At 39.6% G+C, this 13787-nt stretch overlaps 2 protein-coding genes across 3 annotated transcripts; one reads left to right on the top strand and one right to left on the bottom strand.

The window, feature by feature from the left end:
* Positions 1 to 71: 71 nt before the first annotated feature.
* Epp (Ecdysteroid phosphate phosphatase) lies at positions 72 to 4290 on the bottom strand. 2 transcript variants are annotated; one of them, XM_068300133.1, is made up of 9 exons: positions 4134 to 4290; positions 3870 to 4016; positions 3496 to 3736; positions 3235 to 3430; positions 2945 to 3046; positions 2454 to 2623; positions 2063 to 2390; positions 1127 to 2002; positions 72 to 1064 (listed from the first exon to the last, which is right to left on the bottom strand). In XM_068300133.1, exons 2-9 carry the CDS (start codon positions 3974 to 3976, stop codon positions 826 to 828), a joined length of 2259 nt encoding a protein of 752 aa, XP_068156234.1. In that variant the 5' UTR covers positions 3977 to 4016; positions 4134 to 4290; the 3' UTR covers positions 72 to 825. The 2 variants fall into 2 exon arrangements, with proteins under 2 accessions (XP_068156234.1, XP_068156235.1); XM_068300134.1 differs by lacking the exon at positions 2945 to 3046.
* A 3052-nt stretch (positions 4291 to 7342) lies between these two features.
* On the top strand, positions 7343 to 13440 carry Vha100-2 (V-type ATPase subunit a family protein Vha100-2). Its single transcript, XM_068301574.1, has 6 exons — positions 7343 to 7505; positions 10325 to 10463; positions 10527 to 12160; positions 12232 to 12490; positions 12554 to 12779; positions 12845 to 13440. The coding sequence occupies exons 2-6, from the start codon at positions 10347 to 10349 to the stop codon at positions 13108 to 13110; spliced, it is 2502 nt and encodes an 833-aa protein (XP_068157675.1). The 5' UTR covers positions 7343 to 7505; positions 10325 to 10346; the 3' UTR covers positions 13111 to 13440.
* Positions 13441 to 13787: the final 347 nt, after the last annotated feature.

The raw sequence follows: 13787 nt of genomic DNA, 5'->3' as shown, positions 1-13787 counted from the left end.
TATAGTTTCTTTGGAATTTAAAACCAATTGAAAAATTTTATACACATGATTCATTAATTAATTTATAAATATTAATGTTTTTCGGTATATATGTATATTTAATCTTTATTATTGTTCCATAATTGTTGTTGTGCGTTGCTACATCAGAGTTTTGTACTTCTAAGACTAATTTGATATCTCTAATAGAGTTTTTACGTATTGGGGTTATCTCTTGTCTGTTGAGATTTCGGCCTCTTGTATGTGTTGGTATTGGTAAATGTAAATAAGACTGCGTTACGCAGCAAAGGCTAATAAAAACTAGGCTAACAAACGAACTAATCTAATAACAGGCCAAGCTAAAGTAGATTAAAGCAGCGAGCAATGGCTCCACAATTAATTAAGTGTTTTTTGTATAAGTATAGATATATGTATGTATGTATGTATCTGCTATATAGGTCGCTATGCAAAAGAAAACGCTTAAACACACTGGGTTAATGGCAAAAGCATGCAGCATAATAATGGTTTGTTTGCTTGTATATATGTGTGCTTTATCATCATGTATATCAAAATCGAGTATAAACGCGTTAAGTGTACCTTTATATATATCTATATATAGTATGCTTTAATAAGCATATAAAACCAGCGCGCTGTGTATAAACCTGTATCTACAAAGATTTCAATTTATATGGCAGTAACTGGATACACTTTTGAGTAACAAAGTAAACCTAAGCAATCAGCAATATTGTGTGTTTATGTCTCTGTATGAGTGTGTGTGTGTGTGTGGAAAGTCATTCACTCCATCAATCAGTCTCAATGCTTGCATAGAAACTGCTCTAAACACTGGCACTAGGTGGTCGATAGAACATTCCACTCAAAACGCGGATTCTTCGAATGTGTCACTGGTAGACATTCAGGCTCTACCAGCTTCCACACGCCATCCACCTGTTCGACAGTTGCCAGACTGCAGTAGGGAATCTTATGTATAACTTGACGCAGTTCATTAGTGCTCCGAGCAGCTCCACCAGTAAGCTGCCGAGAGCAAGTGTCCAGAGTAGTTGCATGGGCCACCACAAGAATATTTCCTGCTACAATTCAAAGAAGATAATCAAATGAGCTAAGGGGTCAAGGCAGAGTAATGACTACTTACTAGTTCGCTCGAGTAGCTGCAATAGCACCTCATGGTTTCGTGTATAGAATTGTTCGGTGGACTCTTTAAGCTGAGCGGGTAGATTCATGGTCGACTGTACGGGCTCATATTGCAGATCGATGTCATATTTAGCCTCGGTCAGTTCACTTTTAGTCAGAAAATCGGGCACTCCGTTCGGATACCAGGCCATCCACTCGAACATGCCCGGCTCTAGCTTTATCTTGTGCTTGCCCGACAATTTCAATCCATCCAAAGCACTGGTGCACGTCTGTATGCAGCGATACGATGGAGAACAATAGACATGATCTATCTGCACCTTTGCCTCTAGCAATGCCTCGCCGATAAGCCGAGCTTGGTAGAGTCCCACGTTAGTTAGAGGTGAATCATTTTGCCATCCCTCTGGGCTGTTCTTTCGACGTGGCAAAGATTTGGGCATGTTGAGATCCTTTCTCATGTAGTTGCCAAACTCATCAAAGCAGTAGGGTATCCAAGTGCCAAAGGTAAAATCAACACGTTCTCCATGCCGCATAATGTAAATTTTACGATTTTTAACCTGTGAGCTATCTAACTGCAGCGAATTGTGATCTGAATGAACACTAAGGGTGTCATCTGGACGCGGTGGCTGCACTAGTGGCGGCTCTACCATTATTTCGTCCACACCTTGCTTGGAAACTGTTGTTGAGCTGGAAGACATATTGGTGGTAATTTCAATTGTGGGCGTATGAGGATTATGCTGATGGCTTAAATTGTGATTGTTGAGCAACTGCACCGAAGGAAGCTCCAAGCAGGGCTTCAATGTTTGATGCAAATACTTTTCCACGCTCTGTTCCGACTCTTCGAATGATGATCCCTCAATAATCTCCGGATGTGTTGAGCCTAAAACAGAAACCAAGTAAGTAAGCAAGAGATAATAACACTAAGTAAACATTGGCCTACTTTGTTGTAACTCCCGATGTCGTTCCTCAGGTTCTGTGGATATACTTCGACCGTCTACAATGTCTAGATCTTCGGCTGAAGTTAAAGAAGAGGCAACGCTTTTTGACAGCTGCACAACGCGATGCAATGTCCAAGCGTCCGATTCTGCAGTGCGCTCTGTGTAGTTAACAGGCAAGTGTCCAGTGCTCCCGGTAAGCCAAGAGATGCCCTCTGCCCAGCCGTCACTGGAGCTATCGACAACGTCACTATTTAAGTATATGAAGTCTCCTATGCGCAGCTCTAGCTCATCTGTTTCATGTGGATTGTGTGGATAGACAACTTTTTGCACCTGCAAAACAATGGAAAAGTTGTTAGGATATTGATTGCAAATATGAGGTGTTTGGTGTTTAACTTGTTTGGTGGCGAGGCGTGGATCGCGTGAATACAAGCGCAATTCCCAGTTGGAGGCGCAGCCGGCGTCAAGTGTTTCCACAAGTGCTTTCAGTGCATTGAATTGTGCCTGCGGGAACTGGTAGGCGAGCGTCAGGTGCAGGCTTTTTACGTGTGGCTCGAGTGAGATGGCTATGGGTATATATATGGTAGACTATATTATTGACTGCATTCAAGGAAGCGCGATCAACAACTAAAATGACAATATGGGGCGAGTGCTCTTTTATATATACAATTGACAAGTCATTGAATGATTTTCGTAATTACTGCAATAATATATAGATAAGCAAATCGAATCAAGGGAGGTGTGTGTGAGTCAGTGGGGTTTTCATGCATGGTGTCTCTACGTGTTTAAGTGTTTGTGTTTCTATGATAACGATGACTGTGTTAGTATCAATGACGAAATGAATTCTAAAAGTTTATTTTTCCAACCCCCCCGCCTTTAGTGCTTACATCGACTGCTGCGCGGAATGCAACGTGTGCCCGAAGAGACTGCTCCGCACCAGGGAAAGCATGCGACAATGGCGTCCAGCTGCTCATACGTATCGCTAATGACTGTGCATTTTCAACGCAAACATCATCCATTGCCAGCGAATAGTTTTTGTGTGCGTTTGGTTGGAGAGATAGAAGTATAACAAAACCGTAAGCCACCACTCCAAAAACCAATATAGAACTCAACCGAAATAACCAAAACAAAAATAAACCCAAAGAGTGCAACCAAAATGGAAACCGCATGGGCATACTTGAATTGGAAACCTCCTTGACGTATTGCAGAGCCAGGCGTTTCAAGTAATTGGCATCCTCTTCGGCTACAAAGAAGCCCATAAAGTTCTGGCTCATATACGGTTCCAGTTTCAAAGGGCGATCCAATAGAGCTCCCGTCATGTCCACCACTTGCTTAAGAGCCTTCGAAAGCTGCAATGAGCATTCGTCCGGTGCCTGGATAAAAAAGCCAAAATCCCAAAATAAGAAAAAATTCGTTAATGAAATAATATTTGGCTTACCTTGAAGAAGGACACCAGTGTTATGTGCGGCACATAGTTGTGGGCACCATTCCAGCCACACATCTGCCGCGATTTTGCCCAGAACTCCTCCAGCTGTTGGAGAAATGGTCCTGTTGGACAAGCATATATGATATACTCCCGTGGTGTACACTCATCCAAATTGGAATCATTCACATGGGCCAGTAGCCAGTCAGAAGCAATTTGAACACCACGATTACCCGTCGACGCCAGAGCCTTTTCCCTATTTGAAAGTGTGTCAAAGAGAAAAAATCAATAATTGGCGCTTCTTTTTATTTACTTCATCTGGAGAGATGGATTGCAGACTTGATCAAAAAAAATGCCCCACAGCTGATCAAATATGGACTGATACTTACGCTCTATGTCTTGGAAATCCCATTTGAAGCAGGGTCTGGAGTGGTGTCTGTTTGGATATGCCAATCCTAGTAGGCGTTTGATTCTTACGCGGCGGTAGAGTGGCCATGTTTGGGCTTATTGTCGTAGACTTTTGTAATTGTCTGCACCTAATTTAATTATAATATTAAACATTTCATTAGTTTTTAGTTATTCGGGATTTGAAATGTTTATAAGGATGTCCACAAATTTGTTGGCCATTCCAGTTGGAGTTAACTTTAACTTACAGCTATTTGCTGATTCAAGTCTTTTTCTTCTAGCCTTGAACACTGCGGCAAAACATGGAATTTTGCTGTTTTTGTTTTAATTTTCAATTTTTTATTTACTTAAATTAGTTTTTGATGCACAAAACGCGGATGTTTTTTTTTTTTTTTTTACATTTACATTTATTTACATTTTGGAGTAAGAATTTCTGTTAACAGAGGTCTCAAATTTGAGTCTGTTAATCACAACCCCAGTAGGAAATCGTACGTGCACTCCGTTTTCAATTCAATTTTGTGACTTTTGTTCCATTTATATTGTTAGGAATTTATCCAAGGTAACTATAGGATAAAGTTAGATTTCAAGTGGCTAATAAATAAAATGCATGGGGCTAAAATGATGTAATGTGGTTCGTCAATTGCTGGTTCCAGTTCCACATTAGGCGGTAAATTTAAATCTCGATTAAAAAGCAAGTTATGTACTTCAAATGATTGAATCTATTAAAATAGCAACTGCTATAATATGATTTCTTGGAAAGTATCGGATATATTTCAGCTTTCACGACCTTTGTTGCCAGGTCATCCCCAAAGTAACGTTTACGGAAATTTAAAGCCATTTATAAACCTGACAAAACCAAAACAAAGTGCTATCAATATCAAGCGGGTCTTATCTAGCCAACAGGGGTATTAGTGTTTTGAAGCGTTGTTAATTTAAATTGATAGTGTCTAAATGAAAAGGGGGAAGAGAAAACCAAAAAAGACTTACGTACATTATGTAGCACTTGAGGCCTGAGACCCTAGAGATTGGACTTTTGCTTCGATTTCTGATAAGGGACAAAATATTGATCATACATAGTTAGCATGCCCAGAGAAACCAGCTAGTTCCTACCACCACTAAGATACAGATACATCACCCCTCTCAGAGAGTGGGAGAGAAAACCAGAGGACCGAGACTAACTTCGACATCGTCAAAGTTTGTATACCCTTTCTTATCTACCCTAAAAAGTCCAACAATCTTAGCATAGCAAATAACAAAGTTATTGACAAAAGTAACTGTTTTTCACCGATCGTTCGTATCGGAACTATATAATATAGTCATCCGATCTTAATCAAATTACACTTAATACTAATACAATACTACATTTCTTCACGACAATAGCTCAGAAAATAACGAGAAAATATATATACTTCATATACTTCCTTCAATGCGTTGCACACTTCTGACAAAAATGAATATACCCTTTTTGCAAGGGTATAAAAAGATAGAAAACTGCCTGAGCGATAGTCGCGTTGCCGTTGGCCTCAGCGATATATTTTTTTTAAAGGCAAGCGAACGCTTGTGCTGGCCAGACGCATATGCTCCGGTCGTGATCGTTTTTATTTGAACTTATACAAGCGCAAAAGACGGATAAAAACAAGTTCTAAATTTATCGCACATTTACGCTGGGGAATCTTTTTCTGGTGTCTCTTTTGGCATAAAAATCATTTTCGGAGCTGCGAAGGTAAGCAAACAAAACAACCGAAAAGATACAAAGAAACAACTGAACAAAAAATGTGATCGAGAATGAATTGAAATACTGGCATACAAAGGCATTTCAGTTCAAGGTGATCTTGAGAGTTTCAGAATAATAACAAATAAATACCTCAACTCGAGCGTGCGCCTATTGACAGATCATTTTCCTCAAATTGTGCAATTTTCTCACCGCACGTGATACGCTTTTCCAGTGGCAATTCAATTGTCATGGGACCACGATCTCGATGAGTCTCTGACAGCTGACCACCTGCCTAGAGACAGAGTCACAGATACCTGTCAGTTCTGTGTGTGTGTGTGTATCTCTCTCAGTCCGCTTATGTGTGAGTGTATCTGTGTATCTGCCACGCTCACTTCTCCAGTAGCAATGTCGTTACTCCGAACTCGTCGAGTTGAGTTTTATGCAACCATCATGTGATCTTTTGCTGTATTTGCATTTTCCAAATACATAATAAACGATATCAACGCAAATGCATTTGATTTTTCGTCTCAAGTAGCTTTCGAAAAACCAAAATAAAAAGAAATGGTTATAAATTCCATTTAATTATGATTTATAACGCACTATAGACGGTCATAAATTTTTTGACAAGCACTTTAATCGATCAAAATGAAACTTTATTGATGGGTTTCCTCTTCGTATTCCTGGTATTTTTAATGAATGAAAAATCTAGAACTCGTCAATAACATAGATTTTCTTTCGAGTATTTAGACTACTTAAAAACTCAAGCGGTTGTAGAGCCCCCACTTATGTAATTCTAACCTAAAGCTTATCAGCAGCAAAATGAGCAGGCAGTGCACTTTTTACTTGTCATATGATATCCAAGTAAGTATACAATGTGTGTGTGTGTGTACGTGTGAAATATACCCCGCCCTTAAACTGGCGCCAACAGAAGTCACATCAAGTAAAAGTAATTTACAAAATATATGTACATATGTACATACATATATGTATGTTCATATGTAAAAGAAACTGTCAATTGTCGTTAATCATCTGGCAGCAGCCAACTTGTCTGCCGGTTGAGTCAATGTGATCGTCTCTTAATTACCCGCAAAATGTTCAATGACAATTGGAGCTGTTATGGAAAAACTGTTTAATAAAAAAATAAAAGTTGTACAAATTAACAACAAATAAAACCTTGCACAAACACACAGACAACCGCACGCATAAAACGCACTCTCCCACTCTCCTTGGTGAGTGATGAAGCGGTAGAGAGAAAGAGAGCAAAACAAACAGAACAGAAAATAAAAAAAGTATCTAAATCTGAAGTACTGGCTTGAAAATACCCCGCAAAAGTTTTGTATTCAACTTTTGCTCAATAACGTAAAAAGAGTAGGCCGTCTTTGAATATATTTGTGTAAGCCAAGGCAATGATAGATCCGCGGCCAATCTACCCTTCGTAATACATAGTTACAGGGTGTTTGAATTTAACGAAACTTCAGTCGTGGATAGTCGGTAGCGATATTGTATTAACTGCTGACATGGGCGTGCACACAAATGGGGGTCGTGAACACCTTCGTTCAGTGCGATAAAATGTGATTAAGGCTCACCCACATTTAAGGTGTGCGTGTGTATGCGTGCAGGGTTCCTCACTCGCTCACACACACACGTTGATACACTCCCACCTCACACACAGTCACACGAACTCATAGTCCACTCACGAAATTGACCAGACCAGCGAAACAAACGAACGGCATGTTTAGTTGTTGTTTTGAAGTTGAACTGGTTTACAGTTTAGTTAGCTTTTTTGTCTGTGCTGCGTGTTGCGTGCTTGTTTTTTATTTATTTCAAAATAAAATTGGACTTTTTCGTTGTATTTATTACTGCCAATCGAAAGTGAGCTAATCAAATTTACAATTATATTAGCGAGGCAAGTTGCAATCACAATTGGAAGCCATTGCTATTTAATTGGAATTTTATTTCTGATTATATGCACACGAACACACACATATACATACATACAAAACACATACAAACATACATACACATGTGTGTATGTAAATACATAGAAACAGTGTTTAAAGTTGTGGTTGGTAATAGTTTTGGCAATTGTTATAGACAATGTCTCCGATTCCTAAAACTAATATGTATAAGTTTTTAAGCTGTGCTTACAATAAAATCTCTATTGTGTCCAACTCTTTTTGTATACTCTCTATACAAGACTATACCTTTAAGGTTATCTAAGATACTTTTTCCACAATCTTGCTTGCGAAACATGGTTTTTAATATTCAAGGACTGTTTCCAAATCCGGTCCTGCAAAGTAAGTGGACCAAACTTAGAACAGAGTAATACCTTACACCAAGTGCGTGCTTAAAAGCCACATACATTAAATAAATGCCTTAAAATATAAAATTACTAACAAATGACCGTGAAGCCCATTGCCCCATAAGTAAGCCAAAGCAATGAAAATTGTCCGTAACTTAGCCAGAGGTTAAAGTAGGTAATAGTATATTATGACTCTGCACTATAAATAGCCCATAACTAAAGTCATATAAACGTTGAACGAAGATATACTATCTATTGTTTAATGCTCCTGTTTTAGGCGCACGCCAAAATTTCCCCTCCATTTATAATGCAATAAAATTTTATTCAAACAGTTGAACGGCAAATTTTCCAAAGTATTTCTTTTTTTGTTGTTGATTAATGAACCGACAATTGGTTGTTTGAGCATTAATAATTAGGGTAATAAGGTTTTTTTTTACACGTAATATTGCATCTATTTTCGATAGGTCATTTTCAATTGTGATAAATAACTGCGATAAATGCATCAATCAATAAAAATAACACAATTTAGAGTACAGTCTGACTTTTATGACTTATGTATGTATGTAAGTTTGTATGTGCCAAGGAAATAGTTGATAAAATGTGCAAAAGTAAGCGAAAAATACTTGAGACGTTTCCCTTACTTACTGAGAATGGCTGTGCCTTTCAATATAAACAAGAGAGCAACAGGCGATAAAGAGCAAATCGATTCGAAATGACTCTACTATGACTGTTCTTTTGGGCTCTGATATGAATCAGGAGTGGAGAGCAGTGCAGTCATATATGATGGTACTTTAGTTGGTTTTGGTATTGTTTTATTTTATTCAACACCTTCTGGCTGCTGGCCAAACAGAGACTATCCAACCATATTATCATTATACATCGCTTCTACATTATGGCGATGCCGACAGGCGCCCATTATTTCTATAGCAAATTTACAAATGATTTCAACGCGCCACTATATATAGACAGTACATCGTATGTTTTGTTTTATCCATATATATGTATGTATGTATATCTACGGCAAAAAGCAAAAGCTAATATACTCTACGGGTGTGGGTACCGGGTCCGGGGGCACCATTAAAGTTCGATAATGTGCGACGTCAACGTCTGCGCCAGCGCCAGTTCTGTGTCGCCTCCATGTGTCGTTGACTGTTGTTCCTGGCCTGATGATGTCACAACAAACCTTGATGTCTGTGTGTACATTTTCGCCCGAATTTTTTATATTTTTGCCGAGCCCAGGTCCGTGTCCAGCCCATGCTCACTCACATTGCCTAGCCTCAATGCGTCATAATTTCTCGCCCTAATTAAATCAAAAACAAAAAAAAAAAAAACATTAATCTCTTGCATTATCTATGTAAGTGCCGCCGATTTTGGAGTACTCAAAGTGTATTTGCATATGGGTCTGACAGCGTTTTGATAAAAATTCTAATTATCAGTTAATTTGTTTAACCAATCCAAGCCATGTTCCATCATCCGTTTCGAAATTTCTCTTACAGTTTTTTTGACATGGCAAAGCCATTTACCCTGCCCTTAAATGTGATAAGGAATACAATCATATCTCAAAATGGTTAAATTCTGATAAACTCAGCAGATTCTGATGATGACTAATCTTGAGAGTAATAACATAAAGTCTTATCCAACAAAATAAAGTAAACTTGAAATGAGAGACTTATGAAACTAAAGATAAATAATTATTAATGCTGATTTTCATGAGAATTGTTTGTTCTACACCCATTACAAAATGTTATTATTACTTATAATACTATATGCTCGTTGAGGTCTTTTTTCAAGCCGTATCGGAGTTTTTCTCCTTACTTATTTCTAAAGTCATATACATAAAACTTTGAATTGTTTTCAAACGTGACTCAAATTTATATATTTTGTTATTTGGATTTGGTTTTGAAGGGGAAATAAGTGCAAATATTATTGAATGTAATTGATTTTTGTTTATTTGATTCAATGGTTGTGTCTTAAGTCTCCACATGACGATCCATGGCAAAGTTCCTTCGCCATATGGGCGATTTGTCTGAAAATCAAGTAAATTGCCTTCGTTTAAAACAAAAGAAACTACATACATACATAGTTAGATAAATAAATAAATAAAACGTACGCATTTGTGGTTATATGTAGCTACTTTGTATGTATGTATGTATATACATAAATACTATATGTCTATATAGCGTGGGTAGCACATAGTTTATCGTATACGATATGTTGCCAGACACCCCGAACAAGCAAAGAATAATAATAATAAATAAACCATAGAAACCAAGGGGGATTGGGATGTCATCGTTGTGAAAGTGAAAGAGAAGAATCCGCCAACCAAATGACGACGTCGTCTTGGTCTTTTATTTTATTTTTAATTGCATGTCTGCGGAATGTTTCAAACTAACCCGTCGAATTTTCCTTCTTCTTATTTGCAGGGGAACCTAAACAGTCGCCAAGATGGGGGACATGTTCCGTAGTGAGGAAATGGCACTTTGCCAGATGTTTATACAACCAGAGGCCGCTTATACCTCCGTGTCTGAGCTGGGAGAAACCGGCTGTGTGCAGTTTCGCGATGTAAGTCATATGGAGGAAACTTTTGGCACTTATTAATCTCCATATTTACTTTATTCTCTCCAGCTGAACGTCACGGTGAACGCATTCCAGCGCAAGTTCGTAACCGAGGTGCGTCGTTGCGATGAATTGGAGCGCAAGATCCGTTACATCGAGACGGAGATCAAGAAGGACGGCATTGTCTTGCCCGATATTCAGGATGACATTCCAAGGGCTCCGAATCCACGTGAGATTATCGATTTGGAGGCACATCTGGAGAAAACCGAATCCGAGATGATCGAGTTGGCCCAGAACGAGGTGAACATGAAGTCCAACTACTTGGAATTGACGGAGCTGCGCAAGGTTCTGGAGAATACCCAGGGCTTCTTTTCCGATCAGGAGGTTCTCAACTTGGACTCGACCAATCGTGGCGGTGCTGCCGGTATCGATGAGCAAAATCAGCAGCATCGTGGTCGTCTCGGTTTCGTGGCTGGTGTCATCAACCGGGAGCGCGTGTTTGCCTTCGAGCGTATGCTTTGGCGTATCTCTCGTGGTAATGTCTTCCTGAAGCGTTCCGATCTGGATGAGCCGTTGAACGACCCAGCCACCGGTCATCCCATCTATAAGACCGTCTTCGTGGCCTTCTTCCAGGGCGAGCAATTGAAGAACCGCATCAAGAAGGTGTGCACAGGCTTCCATGCCTCGCTGTACCCTTGCCCTAGCTCGCACAACGAGCGCGAAGAGATGGTCAAGAATGTGCGTACACGTCTGGAGGATCTTAAGCTTGTGCTTAGCCAGACGGAGGACCACCGTAGCCGTGTTTTGGCTACCGTCTCCAAGAATCTACCATCGTGGTCCATTATGGTCAAGAAGATGAAGGCCATTTACCACACGCTCAATCTTTTCAACATGGATGTGACCAAGAAATGCTTGATTGGCGAGTGCTGGGTGCCAACCAAAGATTTGCCCATTGTGCAGAAGGCCTTGTCAGATGGCTCCGCCGCCGTTGGCAGTACAATTCCCTCGTTCCTTAATGTAATCGACACTAACGAACAGCCGCCGACATACAATCGCACGAACAAATTCACTCGCGGCTTCCAGAACCTGATCGATGCCTATGGTGTAGCCTCGTACCGCGAATGCAATCCAGCCTTGTACACTTGCATTACATTCCCCTTCCTGTTCGCTGTGATGTTTGGCGATTTGGGCCACGGTATCATTCTTGTTCTCTTCGGTGGATGGATGGTGACCAGTGAGCGCAAATTGGCCCGTATTCGCAACGGTGGCGAAATCTGGAACATCTTCTTTGGCGGTCGGTACATTATTCTGCTTATGGGTCTATTCTCCTGCTACACTGGTTTCATCTACAATGATGTGTTCTCCAAGTCGATGAATGTGTTTGGTTCCACTTGGACCAATCACTATAACACAACGACAGTGTTATCGAATCCATCGCTGCAGTTTCCACCAAATCACTCATCCAATGGAGTCTATCCACTTGGTTTGGACCCCATCTGGCAGTTGGCTGACAACAAGATCATCTTCCTGAACAGTTTCAAGATGAAACTGTCCATCATTGTGGGTGTACTGCACATGGTCTTCGGTGTGTGCATGTCCGTTGTGAACTTTACCCACTTCAAACGCTATTCCTCCATCTTCCTGGAGTTTGTGCCACAGATCTTGTTCCTGATGCTGCTGTTCGGTTACATGGTCTTCATGATGTAAGTGGAGATACTAAAACAAGGTCAAAATTTATTTATTTAATAATTAATTTGTTTTTTTTTATGATCAGGTTCTTCAAGTGGTTCCGCTACACCTCGAAGACAGACTTCCAGCCCGATACTCCCGGATGTGCTCCATCAGTTTTGATTATGTTCATTAACATGATGTTGTTTAAGAATACCCCACCACCAAATGGATGCCAGGAGTTCATGTTTGAGTCTCAGCCCGGTCTACAAAAGTTGTTTGTTATTATTGGCCTTATATGCGTCCCTTGGATGTTGCTGGGCAAGCCATTGTATATCAAATTCACCCGAAAGAACACTGCACATGTGAGTACCAGGAAAAATGAATATCGAAGGATTTACTATAATTTTTAAACGTATTTTGGACAGACCAATCAGAATGGTGAACTGACAGGCAACATAGAGCTGGCCGAAGGTGAAACTCCCTTACCCACTGGCCACGATGAACATGCTGGTGGTGCTCACGGTCATGATGATGAGCCCATGAGTGAAATCTATATCCACCAGGCCATTCATACCATCGAATATGTGCTCAGTACCATCTCACACACAGCCTCATATCTGCGTCTGTGGGCTTTGTCTTTGGCCCATGCTCGTAAGTGCCTCAATTTGGCATTATATTGAAAAGTACACACAATTCTAATCTCTTGTCCGTTTCAGAACTTTCTGAGGTATTGTGGAACATGGTGTTGTCCCTGGGTCTGAAACAGTCGGGTATTGGCGGTGCCATTTTCCTGTACTTCATTTTCGGTGCCTGGTGTATGTTCACCCTTGCCATTCTGGTCATGATGGAGGGATTGTCGGCTTTCCTGCATACCCTACGTCTGCACTGGGTGGAGTTCATGAGCAAATTCTATGAGGGTCTTGGCTATGCCTTCCAACCTTTCAGTTTCAAAACCATCCTCGATGGCGAGGATGAAGAATAATCAGCTCAAAGGTTGAACACAAATTGCTCACACAAAACTGAATGAATAAGTAACGAGCTCGTTTAATTTTGTTTTCAAATGTATTCTTTTTTGTTAAATGTTTCCATATTTTTTTTTTTGTTTGTTAATTTCATACATTGTCAGTATTGTGGTGCTCTTCCCACATTTGGTTTATATCCAAAAGTTTAATCTGTTTCCAATTTTTTCAATGATTTTCGAAAAACAAACCACAAAAAACTCATTTTAAAGCAATAATTTGATATTTCTTGTTATAAATTTATTATAAATTAATGATTATTAAAAAATATACAGCAAAGAAGAGAACAGCAATTGTTGACTTTAATTACATATCTACTGGAAATAGTTTTGTAATTGTCTAGCAATCGGTTTTTAATGCCTCATGGTCGATAATATTACACGGCTACTTCAGGTGATAAGAATAGGAAAGTTATATCTACAGTTGGAAAAAAGGACTACGCTCTCTGAAACTAAGGACACAAATAAAATATTTTGATTGTATTTAAACTGCTACGAAATAATTAAGAAATCCAATCTGTTTAACACAGTGAGTCCCAAAGATTCACTCGTGGTATAGATATTCCACTTTATTTACAAAGCTAGTTTAAATTTTTATAAGTGTATGGCCCAACGCAATCATTGCCGGCCGTGCTGTCCCA

Source organism: Drosophila tropicalis, unplaced genomic scaffold, assembly GCF_018151085.1.
Source record: "Drosophila tropicalis isolate 14030-0801.00 unplaced genomic scaffold, ASM1815108v1 contig_878, whole genome shotgun sequence".
Lineage (NCBI taxonomy): Eukaryota > Metazoa > Arthropoda > Insecta > Diptera > Drosophilidae > Drosophila > Drosophila tropicalis.
Note: the sequence above shows the minus strand (reverse complement) of the source record. Positions and strands in the feature narration are given on the sequence as shown.